A 22,245-nucleotide genomic window follows, 5' to 3' on the forward strand; every position below is an offset into this window, starting at 1 on the left:
AAGAAGGCCATTACATAATGGTAAAGGGATCAATTCAACAGGAAGAGCTAACTATCCTAAATATATATGCACCCAATACAGGAGCACCCAGATTCATAAAGCAAGTCCTTAGAGACTTACAAAGAGACTTAGACTCCCATACAATAATAATGGGAGACTTCAACACTCCACTGTCAATATTAGACAGATCAACGAGACAGAAAGTTAACAAGGATATCCAGGAATTGAACTCATCTCTGCAGCAAGCAGACCTAATAGACATCTATAGAACTCTCCACCCCAAATCAACAGAATATACATTCTTCTCAGCACCACATCGTACTTACTCCAAAATTGACCACGTAATTGGAAGTAAAGCACTCCTCAGCAAATGTACAAGAACAGAAATTATAACAAACTGTCTCTCAGACCACAGTGCAATCAAACTAGAACTCAGGACTAAGAAACTCAATCAAAACTGCTCAACTACATGGAAACTGAACAACCTGCTCCTGAATGACTACTGGGTACATAACGAAATGAAGGCAGAAATAAAGATGTTCTTTGAAACCAATGAGAACAAAGATACAACATACCAGAATCTCTGGGACACATTTAAAGCAGTGTGTAGAGGGAAATTTATAGCACTAAATGCCCACAAGAGAAAGCAGGAAAGATCTAAAATTGACACTCTAACATCACAATTAAAAGAGTTAGAGAAGCAAGAGCAAACACATTCGAAAGCTAGCAGAAGGCAAGAAATAACTAAGATCAGAGCAGAACTGAAGGAGATAGAGACACAAAAAACTCTCCAAAAAATCAATGAATCTAGGAGTTGGTTTTTTGAAAAGATTAACAAAATTGACAGACCACTAGCCAGACTAATAAAGAAGAAAAGAGAGAAAAATCAAATCTATGCAATTAAAAATGATAAAGGGGATATCACCACCGACCCCACAGAAATACAAACTACCATCAGAGAATACTATAAACACCTCTACGCAAATAAACTGGAAAATCTAGAAGAAATGGATAATTTCCTGGACACTTACACTCTTCCAAGACTAAACCAGGAAGAAGTTGAATCCCTGAATAGACCAATAGTAGGCTCTGAAATTGAGGCAATAATTAATAGCCTACCAACCAAAAAAAGTCCAGGACCAGATGGATTCACAGCTGAATTCTACCAGAGGTACAAGGAGGAGTTGGTACCATTCCTTCTGAAACTATTCCAATCAATAGAAAAAGAGGGAATCCTCCCTAACTCATTTTATGAGGCCAACATCATTCTGATACCAAAGCCTGGCAGAGACACAACAAAAAAAGAGAATTTTAGACCAATATCCCTGATGAACATTGACGCAAAAATCCTCAATAAAATACTGGCAAACCGGGTTCAGCAACACATCAAAAAGCTTATCCACCATGATCAAGTGGGCTTCATCCCTGGGATGCAAGGCTGGTTTAACATTCGCAAATCAATAAACATAATCCAGCATATAAACAGAACCAAAGACAAGAACCACATGATTATCTCAATAGATGCAGAAAATGCTTTTGACAAAATTCAACAGCCCTTCATGCTAAAAACGCTCAATAAATTCGGTATTGATGGAACGTACCTCAAAATAATAAGAGCTATCTATGACAAACCCACAGCCAATATCATACTGAATGGGCAAAAACTGGAAAAATTCCCTTTGAAAACTGGCACAAGACAGGGATGCCCTCTCTCACCACTCCTATTCAACATAGTGTTGGAAGTTCTGGCTAGGGCAATTAGGCAAGAGAAAGAAATCAAGGGTATTCAGTTAGGAAAAGAAGAAGTCAAATTGTCCCTGTTTGCAGATGACATGATTGTATATTTAGAAAACCCCATTGTCTCAGCCCAAAATCTCCTTAAGCTGATAAGCAATTTCAGCAAAGTCTCAGGATACAAAATTAATGTGCAAAAATCACAAGCATTCTTATACACCAGTAACAGACAAACAGAGAGCCAAATCAGGAATGAACTTCCATTCACAATTGCTTCAAAGAGAATCAAATACCTAGGAATCCAACTTACAAGGGATGTGAAGGACCTCTTCAAGGAGAACTACAAACCACTGCTTAGTGAAATCAAAGAGGACACAAACAAATGGAAGAACATACCATGCTCATGGATAGGAAGAATCAATATCGTGAAAATGGCCATACTGCCCAAGGTTATTTATAGATTCAATGCCATCCCCATCAAGCTACCAACGAGTTTCTTCACAGAATTGGAAAACACTGCTTTAAAGTTCATATGGAACCAAAAAAGAGCCCGCATCTCCAAGACAATCCTAAGTCAAAAGAACAAAGCTGGAGGCATCACGCTACCTGACTTCAAACTATACTACAAAGCTACAGTAACCAAAACAGCATGGTACTGGTACCAAAACAGAGATATAGACCAATGGAACAGAACAGAGTCCTCAGAAATAATACCACACATCTACAGCCATCTGATCTTTGACAAACCTGAGAGAAACAAGAAATGGGGAAAGGATTCCCTATTTAATAAATGGTGCTGGGAAAATTGGCTAGCCATAAGTAGAAAGCTGAAACTGGATCCTTTCCTTACTCCTTATACGAAAATTAATTCAAGATGGATTAGAGACTTAAATGTTAGACCTAATACCATAAAAATCCTAGAGGAAAACCTAGGTAGTACCATTCAGGACATAGGCATGGGCAAAGACTTCATGTCTAAAACACCAAAAGCAACGGCAGCAAAAGCCAAAATTGACAAATGGGATCTCATTAAACTAAAGAGCTTCTGTACAGCAAAAGAAACTACCATGAGAGTGAACAGGCAACCTACAGAATGGGAGAAAATTTTTGCAATCTACTCATCTGACAAAGGGCTAATATCCAGAACCTACAAAGAACTCCAACAAATTTACAAGAAAAAAACAAACAACCCCATCAAAAAGTGGGCAAAGGATATGAACAGACATTTCTCAAAAGAAGACATTCAGACAGCCAACAGACACATGAAAAAATGCTCATCATCACTGGCCATCAGAGAAATGCAAATCAAAACCACAATGAGATACCATCTCACACCAGTTAGAATGGCGATCATTAAAAAGTCAGGAAACAACAGGTGCTGGAGAGGATGTGGAGAAATAGGAACACTTTTACACTGTTGGTGGGATTGTAAACTAGTTCAACCATTATGGAAAACAGTATGGCGATTCCTCAAGGATCTAGAACTAGATGTACCATATGACCCAGCCATCCCATTACTGGGTATATACCCAAAGGATTATAAATTATGCTGCTATAAAGACACATGCACACGTATGTTTATTGCGGCACTATTCACAATAGCAAAGACTTGGAATCAACCCAAATGTCCATCAGTGACAGATTGGATTAAGAAAATGTGGCACATATACACCATGGAATACTATGCAGCCATCAAAAAGGATGAGTTTGTGTCCTTTGTAGGGACATGGATGCAGCTGGAAACCATCATTCTTAGCAAACTATCACAAGAACAGAAAACCAAACACCGCATGTTCTCACTCATAGGTGGGAACTGAACAATGAGATCACTCGGACTCAGGAAGGGGAACATCACACACCGGGGCCTATCATGGGGAGGGGGGAGGGGGGAGGGGGAAGGGATTGCATTGGGAGTTATACCTGATGTAAATGACGAGTTGATGGGTGCAGCACACCAACAAGGCACAGGTATACATATGTAACAAACCTGCAAGTTATGCACATGTACCCTACAACTTAAAGTATATTAATAATAAATAAATTAAAAAAAAAAAAAAAAAAATTCTACTTTTCAAAAAAAAAAAAAAAAAAAAGAAATTGCTGCCTATAAAAAAAACTCACTTTAGCTTGAAGGATATACATAGACTGAAAGTAAAGGTTTGGAAAGATATTCCATGCAAAGATAACCAAAAGTGATGAGGGGTGGCTCTACTTAGACAAACTAGACTTTAAGTCAAAAACTGTCAGAGGAAACAAAGTAGGTCATTGTACTAAAGGGCTCAATTCATCAATATAATATAATAATTATAAATATATGTGCACCCACCATCAGAGCACCTAAATATATAAAGAAAATATTAACAGAACTGAAGGGAGAACTAGACAGCAATACAATAGTAGTAGGGGACTTCAATAACCCACTTCCAACAATGGATAAATCATCCAAATAGAAAATCAACAAGGAAACAGTAGACTTGAACAACATTATAGACCAAATCGACCTAACATATAGAGAGAGCATTTCATCCAACAGCAGCAGCATATACATTCTTTTCAGGTGCAAGTGAAAGGAAAATAAATCTTGTGGCCCCAAAATCACTAAGCTAGAGGGAAAAGTCAAGCTGGGATCCACTTAGGGCAAACCTGCCTCCCATTCTATTCAAAGTCATCCCTCTGCTCACAGAGATAAATGCATATCTGACTGCCTCTTTTGTAGAGGCTAATCAGAAACTCAAAAGAATGTAACCATTTGTCTCTTATCTATGACCTGAAAGCCTCCTCCCTGCTTCAAGATGTCCTGCCTTTGCTTCCAGTTGTCCTGCCATCCTGGACTGAACCAATGTTCATCTTACATATGTTGATTGATATCTCATGTCTCCCTAAAATACATAAAACCAAGCTGTGCTCTGACCACATTGGGCACATATCTTCAGGACCTCCTGAGGCTGTGTAACAGGTGTGCATCCATAACTTTGGCAAAATAAACTTCCTAAATTGACTGAGACCTGTCTCAGACTTTGGGGGTTCATAAATGCATGGAACATTCTCCAGGACAAAACTTATGTTAGGCCACGAAACAAGCCTTAACAAGTTCTAGAATACTGAAATCATTTTGAGTATCCTTTCCAACAACAATAGTTAAATTACAAATCAATAACAGGAGGAAAATTGGAAAATTCACAAATATGTAGAAATTAAACAACACTTGCCTAAACAGATAATGGATCAAAGAAGAAATCAAAAGGAAAAATTTAAATTTTGTTGAGACAAATAAAAATGGAAACACAATATACCCAAACTTATGGGACATAGCAAACACAATTTTAAAAGAGAAATTTTGTAGCAATAAACACCTACATTATGAAAAAATAAAGACATCAAACAGCCTAACTTTATACCTGTGGGAGTAGAAAAAGAACAAGGCCCAAAGTCAACAAAAGAAAGGAAAATAATAAATATCAGAGCAAAAATAATGAAATAGAGGATAGAAAACTTAAAAAATGTCTATGAAACTAAGAGTTGTTTTTTTGAAAAGATAAAATGGACAAACTGTTAGCTGGACTTACTAAGAAAGAGAGAAAAATCAAATTAATAAAATTATAAATCAGTGTGGAAATGTTAAACTGATACCACAGAAACACAAATAATCATAAGTGACTACTATGAGCAATAATACGCCAAAAAATTGGATAGCCTAAAAGAAAGAAATGGACCAGTTCATAGCAACAATCTACCAAGACTGACAGATGAAGAAATTCAAAATCTGGACAGTTCAATAATGCATAAGGAAATTGCATCAGTAATCAAAAACCTCCTCAAAAGCAAAAAGCCCAGATCCAATGGCCTCACTGGTGAATTCTACAAAACATCTAAAGAAAAATTAGGCCAAGTATGGTGGCTCATGCCTGTAATCCCAGCACTTTGAGAGGCCAAGGCAGGCAGATCACCTGAGGTGAGGAGTTTGAGACCAGCCTGGCCAATATGGTGAAACCCTATCTCTACTAAAAGTACAAAAATTAGCTGGGCATGGTGGCAGGTGCCTATAATCCCAGCTACTGAGGAGGCTGAGGCAGGAGAATTGCTTGAACTGGGGAGGCAGAGGTTGTAGTAAGCTGAGATCATGCCATTGCATTCCAGCATGGGTGACAAGAGTGAGACTCTATCTCAAAAAAAAAAGAAGAAGAAGAAGAAAAGAAGAAAGAAAAATTAATTCCCATCCTTCTCCAACTCTTTCATAATTGAAGAGGAGGGAACACTTGCAAATTCAGTTTATGAGGCCATTATTAGCCTGTTACCAAAGCCAGACAAGGATGCTACAAGAAAAGCAAATTATAGGCCAATATCCCTAATGAACACACATGTAGAAAATCCTCAACAAAATGCTAGCAAACTGAATTCAACAGTATATTAAAAGGATCATACACCATGATCAAGGGGAATTTATCCTTAGGATGCAATGATAGTTAAATATATGCAAACCAATAGATATGATACAATGTATTAACAGGGTAAAAGACAAAAATCATGTGATCATCTCAATAGATGCAGAAAAGCATCTGAAAATTTGAACTTTTCATGATAAAAACTCTCAACAAATTAGGCATAGCAGAAATAGACCTCATCATAACAAAGGCCATATATGACAACCCACAGCTAATATCAATACCCAGTGATTAAAAGTTTAAAGCTTTTACTCTGGGATCAGGATCAAGACAAGGATGCCCACTCTCAGCACTTCTATTCAACATAGTACTGAAAGTCCTAGCTAGAGCAATTAAGCAAGTAAAAGAAATAAAATACATCTAAATTGGAAAGGAAAAATTTAAATTGTCCCTATTTGCAGATGACAAGAATATATATATATATATATATCTAAAAACTCCACTGAAAAACTGTTAGAATTAATAAATTCAGTAAATTTGCAGGATACAAGATCAGCTTATAAAAATCAGTAGCATTTCTATATACTACCAATGAACTATTGGAAAAAGAAATCAAGAAAACAATCCCATTTACAATAGCATCAAAAAATACTTAGGAATAAATTTAACCAAGGAGGTAAAATACCTGTACACTGAAAACCATAAAATAATGATGAAAGAAATTTAAGAGCACAAATTAATGGAAACATATCTTGTGTTCATGAATTGGAATAATCAATATTGTTAAAATATTCATACTACCCAAAGCAATCTGCAGATTCAAAGTAATCCTTATCAAAATTCCAATGACATTTTTCACAGGAATAGAAAAATCAACCCTAAAATTTGTATAAGACCACAAAACACCTCAGGTAGCCTAAGCAATCATAAGCAAAAAGAACAAAGCTGAGGGCATCACACTATCAGATTCCAAAATACACAACAAACCTGTAGTAATTAAAACAGCATGGTACTGGCATAAAAACAGATCTATAGATCAATAGAACAGAATAGAGAGCCTAGAAATAAATCCACACATTTACAGTCAATTGATCTTTGACAAAGGTACCCCAAACACACAATGAGGAAAGGACAACTTTCTCAATAAGCAGTGGTGGGGGGACTGGGTATCCACATGCAGAACAATGAAATCGGACTCTTACCTCATACCATATACAAAAATCAACTCAAAATAGATTAAAGATTTGGGGACTTGAAACTGTGAAACTGCTAGAAGAAAACATCAAGAAAAATTTCTGACATTGGTCTGGGCAATGATTTTTTTAATATGATCCTTAAAGCAAAGGAAACAATAGCAAAAATAGACAAATGGGATTGTATCAAACTAATAGCTTCTATATAGCAAAGAAAACAATCAACAGAGTGAAGAGACAACCTACAGAATGAAAGAATATATTTACAAACCATATATATGTTGAGTATTCTTTATCCAAAATCACTGGAACCAGAAGTATTTCAGATTTTGGATTCATTTTTTGGAATATTTGTATTACACTTACTGTTTGAGCATCCCAAATCCAAAAGTACAAAATCTGAAATGCCCCAAGCATTTCCTTTGAGCACTGTGTCCGTGCTCAAAAAGTTTTGAATTTTGGAGCATTCTGAATTTTGGATTTTTTTACTTGAGATGTTCAACCTATATCTAATACATGGCTAATATCTAAAATATATAAGAAACTCAAAAATCTTAATAGCAAGAAAACAAACATGGATAAATATTTCTCAAAAGAAGACATCCAAGTAGCCAGGTAGTATGTGAATAAATGCTCATCACTAATCAGGGAAATGCAAATTAAAAGCGCAACGAGACATCACCTCACACCTGTTAAAATGGCTAGTGCCAGAAAGGCAAGACAGCAAATGTTGGCAGGAGATGTACAGCAAAAGGAACCCTTGTTCACTGTTGTGGGGAATGCAAATTAGTATAACCATTGTGGAAAACATTACAAAAGTTCCTTTAAAAATTTAAAATAGAACTACCATATGATCCAACAATCCCACTTCTTGGTATATATCCAAATGAAAGAAATTAGTATTGAAGAAATATCTGTACTCCCACATTCACTGCAGCATTTTTCACTGGAGTCAAGAAATATAATCAACCTAAGTGTCCATTGACAGATGAATGGATAAAGAAAATGCAGCTATACACAAACATGTGTATGTATGGAATAGTATTCAGCCTGAAAAGAAGAAATCTTGTCATTTGTAACAACATGGATGAACCTAGAGGACATCATGCTAAGTGAAATAATCCAGACCCAGAAAGGCAAATACGTCATGATCTCATTTATATGTAAAATTTGAAAAAAATTGAACTCGTGGAAGCAAAGAGTAGAATGGTGGTTGCCAGGGGCTGGGGGAGATGAGGGTTGAGAAGATGTTGGTGAAATGATACAAAGTTTCAATTTGACAGGATGAAAAATTTCTGGAGATCTATTGTAAAGCATTGTGACTGTAGTTAATAATAATGTATTGTATATTTGAAAATTGCTATGAGAGTAGATCTTAAATACTCTCATCACAGTTTTAAAATTAAGACATGCCTTCTACTTATGCCTTTGTTATTTTCATAATTAAACTGAGTGAGAAAGCAAATCTAGCTCCCTTCACAGTTGGTTTGGATCAATCTGCCATTGTGGTTAGCCAAAAATATTTTATTTGGATTTCTCTGCACTCCTGCTACATAAAGAATAATGACACAAGAAAATCCTTTCCTTCCCTGATTTTCTAGCTTCAAGAAACCACCTCAATAAGCAAAAGGAGGGAATCCTTCTATTTTACTTCTACCATTACTAGTGGAAATTCTAAGGTTGCTTTTGCAGCTACTGTTAAACCACAAGCATTCACTATGCACTATTCTAACAACTTTTTGTGCCATGCATGCTTCATATAGCCTTAGGAGGTAACCACTACTATTTTTCCCATTTTTAGATGAGGCACTTGAGGCTCAGAGAGGTTAAGCAACTGGCCCACAGTTACCCAGCTGTTCACTGGCAAGAGTGAGGATTTGAGCCAGACAAATGACCCCAGGGCCCAGGCTTTTCCTAGTCACATTACACTTACACAGGGTAAGATCAATACAGGAATTGGAACAAATTGAGACTTGGTGATAATTCTCCTCATATTCATCACCTACACTTTGGTACAATTTTTTCTTGTTGTAAGGAGGGACAAGGAAGAAAAAGAGAATGGAGAAATTTCTTTCTTCCCCCAACAAAATGAGAAATGTCTATAGCTATTAGCTGGTAAAAGTGATAGAAATGTCAAATAATAATAATGTATACGATATGTTCTGTGTTTGACTTTATGTAGAAGTTTCCTCTCACTATCCAGTCATGGGGGAGAAAAGAGCACATACTCCATCTCGTATGTTTTGCTGCAAATAGATTTCTCTTCTAAAAACAAAACAAGGCCAGGCATGGTGACTCACATCTGTAATCCCAGCACTTTGGGAGGCCAAGGCAGGTGGGTCACCTGAGGTCAGGAGTTTGAGACGAGCCTGACCAATATGGTGAAACTCTGTCTCTACTAAAAATACAAAAATTAGCCAGGCATCAGGGCATGAACCTGTAGTCTTAGCTACTTAGGAGGCTGAGACAGAAGAATTGCTTTAACCTAGGAGACAGAGGTGGCAGTGAGCTGAGATCGTGCCACTGCACTCCAGCCTGGGTGACAGAGCAAGACTCCATCTCAAAATATACATATATATATATATATATATTTCACATGGTAATGAATTTTTCACATGCAATGTAAATGAATTATCCATGATCCAGAGTCTCAATCCTAACTGCACATTAAAATAAACTGAAAATAATTTTTTAAATCCCAAAGCCCAGGTACCACGCCAGGAGGTCCTGATAAATTGGTCTGGGGTTGGTCCCAGGCAGTGGTATTTTTTTTAATTAATAATTATTTTTTGCTGCTTATTTTATTTTATTCTATTTTTTATTATAATTTAAGTTCTAGGGTATATGTGCACAACATGCAGGTTTCTTACGTATGTATCCATGTGCCATGTTGGTGTCTTGCACCCATTAATTTGTCATTTACATTAGGTGTATCTCCTAATGTTACCCCTCCCCCCTCCCCCCACCCCTCGACAGGACCGGGTGTGTGATGTTCCCCTTCCTGTGTCCAAGTGTTCTCATTGTTCAATTCCTACCTATGAGTGAGAACATGCTGTGTTTGGTTTTTTGTCCTTGCAATAGTTTGCTGAGAATGATGGTTTCCAGCTGCATCCATGTCCCTACAAAGGACATGAACTCATCCTTTTTTCCGACTGCATAGTATTCCATAGTGTATATGTGCCACATTTTCTTAATCCAGTCTGTCATTGATGGACATTTGGGTTGGTTCCAAGTCTTTGCTATTGTGAATAGTGACACAATAAACATGCCTGTGCATATGTCTTTATAGCAGCATGATTTATAATCCTTTGGGTATATATGCAGTAATGGGATGGCTCGGTCAAATGGTATTTCTAGTTCTAGATCCTTGAGGAATCACCACACTGTTTTCCACAATGGTTGAACTAGTTTACAGTCCCACCAGCAGTGTAAAACTGTTCCTATTTCTCCACATGCTCTCCAGCACCTGTTGTTTCCTAATTTTTTAATGATTGCCATTCTAACTGGTGTGAGATGGTATCTCATTGTGGTTTTGATTTGCATTTCTCTGATGGCCAGTGATGATGAGCATTTTTTCATGTGTCTGTTGGCTCTATGCATGTCTTCTTTTGAGAAATGTCTGTTCATATCCTTTGCCCACTTTTTGATGGGGTTGTTTGTTTTTTTCTTGTAAATTTGTTTGAGTTCTTCGTAGATTCTCGATATTAGCCCTTTGTCAGATGAGTAGATTGCAAAAATTTTCTCCCATTCTGGAGGTTACCTGTTAACTCTGATGGTAGTTTCTTTTGCTGTGCAGGAGCTCTTTAGTTTAATTAGATCCCATTTGTCAATTTTGGCTTTAGTTGCCATTGCTTTTGGTGTTTTAGACATGAAGTCCTTGCCCATGCCTATGTCCTGAATGGTATTGCCTAGGTTTTCTTCTATGGTTTTTATGGTTTTAGGGCTAACATTTAAGTCTTTAATCCATCTTGAATTAATTTTTGTATAAGGTGTAAGGAAGCGATGCAGTTTCAGCTTTCTACTTATGGCTAACCAGTTTTCCCAGCACCATTTATTAAATAGGGAATCCTTTCCCCATTTCTTGTTTTTGTCAGATTTGTCAAAGATCAGATGGTTGTAGATGTGTGGTATTATTTCTGAGCCATCTGTTCTGTTCCCTTGGTCAATATGTCTGTGTTGGTACCAGTACCATGCTGTTTTGGTTAGGGTAGCCTTGTAGTATAGTTTGAAGTCAGGTAGCGTGATGCCTCCTGCTCTGTTCTTTTGGCTTAGGATTGTCTTGGCAATGTGGGCTCTTTTTTGGTTTCATATGAACTTTAAATTAGTTTTTTCCAATTCTGTGAAGAAAGTCATTGGTGGCTTGATGGGGATAGCATTGAATCTATAAATTACCATGGGCAGTATGGCCATTTTCATATTGACTCTTCCTATTCATGAGCATGGAATGTTCTTCCATTTGTTTGTGTCCTCCTGTATTTCGTTGAGCAGTGGTTTGTAGTTCTCCTTGAAGAAGTCCTTCACGTCCCTTGTAAGTTGGATTCCTAGGCATTTTATTCTCTTTGAAGCAATTGTGAATGGGAGTTCACTCATGATTTGGATCTCTGTTTGTCTGTAATTAGTGTAAGAGAATGCTTGTGATATTTGCACATTAATTTTGTATCCTGAGACTTTGCTGAAGTTGCTTATTAGCTTAAGGAGATTTTGGGCTGAGACAATGGGTTTTCTAAATATACAATCATGTCATCTGCAAACAGGGACAATTTGACTTCCTCTTTTCCTAATTGAATACCGTTTATTTCTTTCTCCTGCCTGATTGCCCTGGCCAGAACTTCCAACACTATGTTGAATAGGAGTAATGAGGGAGGGCATCCCTGTCCTATGCCCATTTTCAAAGAGAATGCTTCCAGTTTTTGCCCATTCCATATGATATTGGCTGTGGGTTTGTCATAAATAGTTCTTATCATTTTGAGATATGTCCCATCAATACCTAGTTTATTGAGGGTCTTCAGCATGAAGCACTGTTGAATTTTGACAAAGGCCTTTTCAGCATCTATTAAGATAATCACGTGGCTTTTGTCTTTGGTTCTGTTTATATGCTAGATTACTTTTATTGATTTCGTATGTTGAACCAGCCTTGCATCCTAGGGATGAAGCCCACTTGATCATGGTGGACAAGCATTTTGATGTGCTGCTGGATTCGCTTTGCCAGTGTTTTATTGAGGACTTTTGCATCGATGTTCATCAGGGATATTGGTCTAAAATTCTCTTTTTTTGTTGTGTCTCTGCCAGGCTTTGGTATCAGCATGATGCTGGCCTCATGAAATAAGTTAGGGAGGATTCCCTCTTTTTCTATTGATTGGAATAATTTCAAAAGGAATGGCGCCAGCTCCTCCTTGTACCTCTGGTAGAATTCAGCTGTGAATCCATCTGGTCCTGGACTGTTTTTGTTGGTAGGCTATTAATTATTGCCTCCATTTCAGAGCCTGTTATTACTCTATTGAGAGATTCAACTTCTTCCTGGTTTAGTCTTGGGAGGGTGTATGTGTCCAGGAATTTATCCATTTCTTCTAGATTTTCTAGTTTATTTGTGAAGAGGTACTTACAGTATTCTCTGATAGTAGTTTGTATTTCTGTGGGATTGGTTGTGATATCCCCTTTATCATTTTTTATTGCATCTATTTGATTCTTCTCTTTTCTTCTTTATTAGTTTTACTAGTGGTCTATCAATCTTTTTTTTATTTGATAGATTTTTTTTTGAAGATTCGCATTTCTTTTTACTATCTTTTTTTTATTATTATACTTTAAGTTCTAGGGTACATGTGCATAATGTGCAGGTTTGTTACATATGTATACTTGTGCCATGTTGGTGTGCTGCACCCATCAACTCATCAGCACCCATCGACTCATCATTTATATCAGGTATAACTCCTAATGCCTTCCCTCCCCCTGCCTCCCTCCCCATAATAGGCCCCGGTGTGTGATGTTCCCCTTCCAGAGTCCAAGTGATCTCATTGTTCAATTCCCACCTATGAGTGAGAACATGCGGTGTTTGGTTTTCTGTTCTTGTGATAGTTTGCCGGGAATGATGGTTTCCAGCTGCATCCATGTCCCTACAAAGGACATGAGTTCATCCTTTTTTATCGCTGCATAGTATTCCATGGTGTATATGTGCCACATTTTCTTAATCCAGTCTGTCACTGATGGACATTTGGGTTGATTCCAAGTCCTTACTATTGTGAATAGTGCCACAATAAACATGCCTGTGCATGTGTCTTTATAGCAGCATGATTTATAATCCTTTGGGTATATACACAGTAATGGGATGGCTGGGTCATGTGGTATTTCTAGTTCTAGATCCTTGAGGAATCGCCACACTGTTTTCCACAATGGTTTAACCAGTTTATAATCCCACCAACAGTGTAAAAGTGTTCCTATTTCTCCACATCCTCTCCAGCACTGTTGTTTCCTGACCTTTTAAGGATTGCCATTCTAACTGGTGTGAGATGGTATCCCATTGTGGTTTTGATTTGCATTTCTCTGATGGCCAGTGATGATGAGTATCTTTTCATGTACCTGTTGGCTGTATGCATGTCTTCTTTTGAGAAATGTCTGTTCATATCCTTTGCCCAATTTTTGATGGGGTTGTTTGCTATTTTCTTGTAAATTTGATTGACTTCTTTGTAGGTTCTGGATATTAGCCCTTTGTCAGATGAGTAGATTGCAAAAGTTTTCTCCCATTCTGTTGGTTGCCTGTTCACTCTGATGGTAGTTACTTTCGCTGTGCAGAAGCTCTTTAGTTTAATTAGATCCCATTTGTCAATTTTGGCTTTTGTTGCCGTTGCTTTTGGTGTTTTAGACATGAAGTCCTTGCCCATGCCTATGTCCTGAATGGTATTACCTAGGTTTTCTTCTAGGGTTTTTATGGTTTTAGGTCTAACATTTAAGTCTCTAATCCATCTTGAATTAATTTTCATATCAGGAGTAAGGAAAGCATCCAGTTTCAGCTTTTGACTTAAGGCTAGTCAATTTTCCCAGCACCATTTATTAAATAGTGAATCCTTTCTCCATTTCTTGATTTTCTCAGGTTTGTCGAAGATCAGATGGCTGTAGATGTGTGGTATTACTTCTGAGGGCTCTGTTCTGTTCCATTGGTCTATATCTCTGTTTTGGTACCAGTACCATGCTGTTTTGGTTACTGTAGCCTTGTAGTACAGTTTGATCTCAGGTAGCATGATGCCTCCAGCTTTGTTCTTTTGACTTAGGATTGTCTTGGCAATGTGGACTCTTTTTTGGTTCCATATGAACTTTAAAGCAGTTTTTTCCAATTCTGTGAAGAAACTCATTGGTAGCTTGATGGGAATGGCATTGAATCTATAAATAACCTTGGGCAGTATGTCCATTTTCACGATATTGATTCTTCCTATCCATGAGCATGGTATGTTCTTCCATTTGTTTGTGTCCTCTTTGATTTCACTGAGCAGTGGTTTGTAGTTCTCCTTGAAGAGGTCCTTTACGTCCTTTGTAAGTTGGATTCCTAGGTATTTTATTCTCTTTGAAGCAATTGTGAATGGAAGTTCATTCATGATTTCGCTCTCTGTCTGTTACTGGTGTATAAGAATGCTTGTGATTTTTGCACATTGATTTTGTATCCTGAGACTTTGCTGACGTTGCTTATCAGCTTAAGGAGATTTTGGGCTGAGATGATGGGGTTTTCTAAATATACAATCATGTCATCTGCAAACAGGGACAATTTGACTTCTTCTTTTCCTAATTGAATACCCTTGATTTCTTTCTCTTGCCTGATTGCCCTAGCCAGAACTTCCAACACTATGTTGAATAGGAGTGGTGAGAGAGGGCATCCCTGTCTTGTGCCAGTTTTCAAAGGGAATGCTTCCAGTTTTTGCCCATTCCATATGATATTGGCTGTGGGTTTGTCATAAATAGCTCTTATTATTTTGAGATATGTTCCATCAATACCAAATTTATTGAGAGTTTTTAGCATAAAGGGCTGTTGAATTTTGTCAAAAGCCTTTTCTGCATCTATTGAGATAATCACGTGGATTTTGTCTTTGGTTCTGTCTATATGCTGGATTATGTTTATTGATTTGCATATGTTGAACCAGCCTTCATCCCAGGGATGAAGCCCACTTGGTCATGATGGATAAGCTTTTTGATATGCTGCTGGATTCGGTTTGCCAGTATTTTATTGAGGATTTTTCTATCGATATTCATCAGGGATATTGGTCTAATATTCTCTTTTTTTGTTGTTGTGTCTCTGCCAGGCTTTGGTATCAGGATGACGTTGGCCTCATATAATGAGTTAGGGAGGATTCTCTCTTTTACTATTGGTTGGAATAGTTTCAGAAGGAATGGTACCAGTTTCTCCTTGTATCTCTGGTAGAATTCAGCTGTGAATCCGTTTGGCCCTGGATTTTTTTTGGTTGGTAGGCTATTTATTATTGCCTCAATTTCAGAGACTATTATTGGTCTATTCAGGGAATCAGCTTCTTCCTGGTTTAGTCTTGGGAGAGTGTAAGTGTCCAGGAAATTATCCATTTCTTCTAGGTTTTCTAGTTTATTTGCGCAGAGGTGTTTATAGTATTCTCTGATGGTAGTTTGTATTTCTGTGGGGTCGGTGTCGTATCCCCTTTATCATTTTTTATTGTGTCTATTTGATTCTTCTCTCTTTTCTTCTTTATTAGTCTTGCTAGCAGTCTATCAATTTTGTTGATCTTTTCAAAAAACCAGCTCCTGGATTCATTGATTTTTTTTTGGAGGGTTTTTTTGTTTCTATCTCCTTCAGTTCTGCTCTGATCTTAGTTATTTCTTGCCTTCTGCTAGCTTTCAATGTGTTTGCTCTTGCTTCTCTAGTTCATTTAATTGTGATGTTATGGTTTCAATTTTAGATCTCCTCCTTTCTCTTATGAGCGTTTAGTGCTAAAAGTTTCCCTCTACACACTGCTTTAAAGTGTTCCAGAGATTCTGGTATGTTGTATCTTTGTTCTCATTGGTTTCAAAGAACATCTATATTTCTGCCTTCATTTCGTTACGTACCCAGTAGTCATTCAGGAGCAGGTTGTTCAATTTCCATGTAGTTGAGCGGTTTTGATTGAGCTTCTTAGTCCTGAGTTCTAGTTTGATTGCACTGTGGTCTGAGAGACAGTTTGTTATAATTTCTGTTCTTCTACATTTGCTGAGGAGTGCTTTACTTCCAACTATGTGGTCAATTTTTGAATCAGTGCAATGTGGTGCTGAGAAGAATGTATATTCTGTTGATTTGGGGTGGAGAGTTCTGTAGATGTCTATTAGGTCTGCTTATTGCAGAGTTGAGTTCAATTCCTGGATTTCCTTGTTAACTTTCTGTCTTGTTGATCTGTTGAATGTTGACAGTGTTGTTGACAGGGGTGTTGACGTCTCCCATTATAATTGTATTGGAGCCTAAGTGTCTTTGTAAGTCTCTAAGGACTTGATTTATGAATCTGGGTTCTCCTGTATTGGGCACACATATATTTAGGATAGTTAGCTCTTCCCGTTGAATTGATCCCTTGGCCACCATTATGTAATGGCCTTCTTTGTCTCTTTTGATCTTTGATAATTGAAAGTCTGTTTTATTAGAGACTAGGATTGCAACACCTGTTTTTTTTGTTTTTTTTTTTTTTTTTTTTTTTTTTTTTTTTTGGTTTTCCATTTGCTTGATAGATCTTCCTCCATCCCTTTATTTTGAGCCTATGTGTGTCTCTGCATGTGAGATGGGTCTCCTGTATGCAGCAAACTGATGGGTCTTGACTCTATTCTATTTGCCAGTCTGTGTCTTTTAATTATACCATTTAGTCCATTTATATTTAAGGTTAATATTTTTATGTGTGAACTTCATCCTGTCCTTGTGGTATTAGCTGGTTACTTTGCTCGTTAGTTGATGCTGTTTCTTCCTAGCATCAATGGTCTTTACATTTTGGCATGTTTTTGTAATGGCTAGTACCGATTGTTCCTTTCCATGTTTAGTGCTTCCTTCAGGATCTCTTGTAGGGCAGGCCTGGTGGTGACAAAATCTCTAAGCATTTGCTTGTCTGTAAAGCATTTTATTTCTCCTTCACTTGTGAAACTTAGTTTGACTGGATATGAAATTCTGGGTTTAAAATTCTTTTCTTTAAGAATGTTGAATATTGGCCCCCACTCTCTTCTGGCTTGTAGTGTTTCTGCTGAGAGATCTGCTGTTAGTCTGATGGGCTTCTCTTTGTGGGAAACCTGATGTTTCTCTCTGACTGCCCTTAACATTTTTTCCTTCATTTCAACTTTGGTGACTGTGACAATTACGTGTCTTAGAGTTGCTCTTCTCAAGGATTATCTTTGTGACTTTTTTTGTATTTCTTGAATTTGAAAGTTGGCCTGCCTTACTAGGTTGGGGAATTTCTCCTGGATGATATCCTGAAGAGTGTTTTCCAACTTGGTTCCATTTTCCCCGTCACTTTCAGGCACACCAATCAGACGTAGATTTGGTCTTTTCACATAATCCCACACTTCTTGGAGGCTTTGTTCATTTCTTTTTCCTTTTTTTCTCTAGACTCCTCACTTCATTTCATTCATTTGATCTTCAATCATTGATACTCTTTCTTCCAGTTTATCGAGTCAGTTACTGAAGCTTGTGCATTTTTCACATATTTCTCGTGTCATGGTTTTTATCTCTGTCAGTTCATTTATGGCCTTCTCTGCATTGATTATTCTAGTTATCCATTCTTCCATTCTTTTTTCAAGATTTTTAGTTTCTTTGCACTGGTTACGTAGTTCCTCCTGTAGCTCTGAGAAGTTTGATCAGCCGAAACCTTCTTCTCTCAACTCATCAAAGTTATTCTCTGTCCAGCTGGTCCATTGCTGGTGATGAGCTGCGTTCCTTTGGAGGGGGAGATATGCTCTGATTTTTTGAATTTCCAGCTTTTTCCTCATCTTTGTGGTTTTATCTGCCTTTGGTCTTTGATGATGGTGAGGTAGTGATGGTGTTTTGGTGTGGGTGTCCTTTCTGTTTGTTAGTTTTCATTCTACTTCTCAGGGCCCTCAGCTGTAGGTCTGTTGGAGATTGCTTGAGGTCCACTCCAGACCCTGTTTGCCTGGGTATCAGCAGCGGAGGCTGCAGAAGATTGAATATTGCTGAATAGTGAGTGCTGCTTTCTGATTCTTGCTCAGGAAGCTTAGTCTCGGGGGTGTACCCCACCTTTTGAGGTGTGAGGTGTTGGTCTGCACCTAGAGGGGGATGTCCCCCAGTTAGGCTACTCAGGGGTCAGGGACCCCCTTGAGCAGGCAGTCTGTCCGTTCTCAGATCTCAACCTCTGTGCTGGGAGATCCACTGCTCTTCAAAGCTGTCAGACAGGGTCATTAACATCTGCAGAGGTTTCTGCTGCTTTTTGTTTCACTGTGCCCTGTCCCCAGAGGTGGAGTCTACAGAGACAGGCAGAGACAGGCAGAGACAGGCAGAAACAGGCAGAGACAGGCAGGCCTCCTTGACTTGCAGTGGGCTCCACCCAGTTCGAGCTTCCCAGAGGTTTTGTTTACCTACTTAAGTCTCAGCAATGGCTGGCACCCCTCCCCCAGCCTCGCTGCTGCCTTGTAGTTAGATCTCAGACTGCTGTGCTGGCAATTAGGGAGGCTCCGTGGGCGTGGGACCCTCCTGGCCAGGGGTGGTATATAATCTCCTGGTGTGCCATTTGCTAAGACCTTTGGTAAAGCACAGTATTAGGGTGGGAGTTGCCCGATTTTCCAGGTGTTGTGTGTCTCCATTTCTAAAGGGATTCCCTTCCCCCTTGCACCTCCCAGGTGAGGTGATGCCTTGTCCTGCTTCAGCTGTTGCTGGTCGGGCTGCACCAGCTGACCAGCACCGATTGTCCAGCACTCCTCAGTGAGATGAACCCGGTACCTCAGTTGAAAATGCAGAAATCACCCTTCTTCTGTGTCATTCGCATTGGGAGCTGGAGGCTGGAGCTGTTCCTATTCGGCCATCTTGCTCCAGATCTCCATTTTGGTCTATCAATCTTGTTGATCTTTTCAAAAAGCCAGCTCCTGGATTCATTGATTTTTTTGAAGGATTTTTTTGTGTCTCTATCTCCTTCAGTTCTGCTCTGATCTTAGTTATTTCTTGCCTTCTGCTAGCTTTCGAATGTGTTTGCTCTTGCTTCTCTAGTTCTTTTAATTGTGATGTTAGGGTGTCAATTTTAGATCTTTCCTGCTTTCTCTTGTGGGCCTTCAGTGCTAAAAGTTTCCCTCTACACACTGCTTTAAATGTGTCCCAGAGATTCTGATATGTTGTGTCTTTGTTCTCATTGGTTTCAAAGAACATCTTTATTTCTGCCTTCATTTCATTATGTACCCAGTAGTCATTCAGGAGCAGGTTGTTCAGTTTCCATGTAGTTGAGCGGTTTTGATTGAGTTTCTTAATCCTGAGTTCTAGTTTGATTGCACTGTGATCTGAGAGACAGTTTGCTATGATTTCTGGTCTTTTACATTTGCTGAGGAGTGCTTTACTTCCAACTATGTGGTCAATTTTTGAATAAGTGCAATGTGGTGCTGAGGAGAATGTATATTCTGTTGATTTGGGGTGGAGAGTTCTGTAGATGTCTGTTAGGTCCGCTTGTTGCAGAGTTGAGTTCAATTCCTGGATATCCTTGTTAACTTTCTGTCTTGTTGATCTGTCTAATGTTGATAGTGGGGTGTTAAAGTCTCCAATTATTATTGTGTGGGAGTCTAAGTCTCTTTGTAGGTCTCCAAGGACTTGCTTTATGAATCTGGGTGCTCCTGTATTGGGTGCATATTTAGGATAGTTATCTCTTCTTGTTGAATTGATCCCTTTACAATTATGTAATGGCCTTCTTTGTCTCTTTTGAACTTTGTTGGTTTAACATCTGTTTTATCAGAGACTGAGATTGCAACAGGCAGTGGTATTCTTCAAAAGCTGTCCAGGTGAATCTAATGTGCAGCCAGAGTTGAGAATCCCATCAACCCAATGATGCTAACAGGCTTTCTCCCCACTTATTAGTTCCATCACTGACTGGCCATGTGACCCCAGTGAAGTTACTTCATGTTTTTAAGCTTGAGCTTCCTCATCTATTAAACAGGGATAATAAGAGGACCAGCCAATAAGGATTAATTGAGATAACACAAAAAGCACCTAGAATAGGGTCTGGGACATAGGAGCATTCAAATACTAGCTATTGTGGGGGTGGCAGTTATGATGATGGTGATGATGATAATGATAGCTTTTTTAACCTGAGGTTACAACATATTTCTTGATTCCAGAAAGCAAGCACCATAACTTCAACCCCAACCAGATTTTATCATCTTTGTCACAGGCTCCCTTACCCCGAATAAACCTCTAGGAGAAGATATAATTTTTAGCTCATTTTGAGGGAATATGTAGGTTCCATAGAGGGATGTGGTAGCTTATAACTGAACTACAACATAAAGGAACTCACCTGGGATTAAAATGAATTTTCTTGGGAACTTCTCTGTGGTCTACGACCACTTTCTGATTGTCTCTAAAATTAGTGGGGTCATCAGGGATCCTAAATTTTGCCATCTGAATTTCTGAATCACTCAGTTCAGCATGGGAGATTCTTGCATAACCCAACCTGTAGCAGAAACAGAAATTATTTGTAAAGGTTTTATTATTACATGGAAATCTAATGAGCTCCAAGTGATACCACCTTTGTTATTAAGCCAGTTTCCCACTTCTGACTCTACTCTGAATATCACAACTGGAATTAAGTTAAATTGTTAATCTAAATATTGGCAAAATATTGCTTATATGATATAAATGAATAAAGAATATGTATATAGATTTAATTAACTATTCTTAGCAACTTACTTTACTTTTTTTATACTAATGAATATTCTAGCCATGCAAATTGCCTCCCATACAATCATGTTTTGAGCTAATAACAGGAATTCTTCAGAATGACAGGGGTGTTTGCCTAAATTTTTTCTTACCTTTAAAAATACAAATGCCACATGAATATTTTCAGCCAAATTTCAAGTCTAAAATCAAAGATTTTTATATATCTGAAAAAAAAATCCATATCCTATTTTGGCTGAGAGCTTTCAATTCCTGGGGAAATTCAAAGTACTTTGTAGACATTATACAAAGAGTTCTTATTTGAGAAGCTCACGTGGAAAACAGGGGGAACCATTAACAACAAAGAATTCATTTTATTTTATTACATTGTGCTCTTCCAGAAAAAAGACTTAGGTCAGCTTCAGTCATTCATTTATTCAATGAAGCACATATGTATATATATGGAGTGCCTACCACATGCAAGCACTGTTCTGGGTGTTGGGGAATAAGTCACGAATAAAATGAAGTCTTGCCCTCATGGAACTTTCATTCTAGTAGGGAAGGATGCATTAAACACATATGTATGTTTACAATCAGTCAAGTAGTGATAGATAAGTAAGTATTGGGGTGAATGCAGAGTAAGGATAACAGGCAGTGATAAGCAGCAGAGGTTGGTATCTTATGGTGGATGGTCAGGGCATACCTTTGCAATAAAGTGACACTAGAGCAAAAATTCAATGAAGAGAGGGATCAAGCCATAGAGATCCTGGAGAAATGGTGTTTAGGGAAGGGGAACAGCAAATGCAAAGGTCCTGAGGTGGAAATATGCTTGGTGTTTTGGGGGCCAACTCCACCATGACTGGAGTGAAGTGCATAAGAGGGAACATGCAAAGCCTTCCTCACAGGCCACTATGAGGACCTCAGATTTCTTTTGTTGTTGTTGTTGTTTTTGTTTTTGAGAGTGAGATGAGAATCCATCAGAAGGGTTTGAAGCAGAGGTCTGTGACAGCTACCAGGTAGACAATCACCTTCAGGGAAAGGATCAAAGCAGGGAGACAAGTTATGAAGCCACTGCAATAACTTAGGTAAAAGATGATGGGAGCTTGGACCTGAGTGGCAG

The 22,245-nt window shown here is 38.3% G+C and overlaps 2 protein-coding genes across 2 annotated transcripts in view; one reads left to right on the top strand and one right to left on the bottom strand.

Moving 5' to 3' along the window:
- Nucleotides 1-22,245, top strand: part of OCIAD2 (OCIA domain containing 2) — a 1,147,735-nt gene that overhangs the window by 968,540 nt on the left and 156,950 nt on the right. The window lies entirely within an intron of this gene.
- The window catches only part of CWH43 (cell wall biogenesis 43 C-terminal homolog), a 95,952-nt gene that overhangs the window by 8,263 nt on the left and 65,444 nt on the right, over nt 1-22,245 (bottom strand). The window contains exon 15 of the mRNA XM_050790205.1: nt 20,767-20,922. Within this exon, the coding sequence (XP_050646162.1) occupies nt 20,767-20,922 (156 nt within the window). The remainder of the gene's footprint in view (nt 1-20,766; nt 20,923-22,245) is intronic.

This window comes from Macaca thibetana, chromosome 5 (assembly GCF_024542745.1).
Source record: "Macaca thibetana thibetana isolate TM-01 chromosome 5, ASM2454274v1, whole genome shotgun sequence".
Classification (NCBI taxonomy): Eukaryota; Metazoa; Chordata; class Mammalia; order Primates; family Cercopithecidae; genus Macaca; species Macaca thibetana.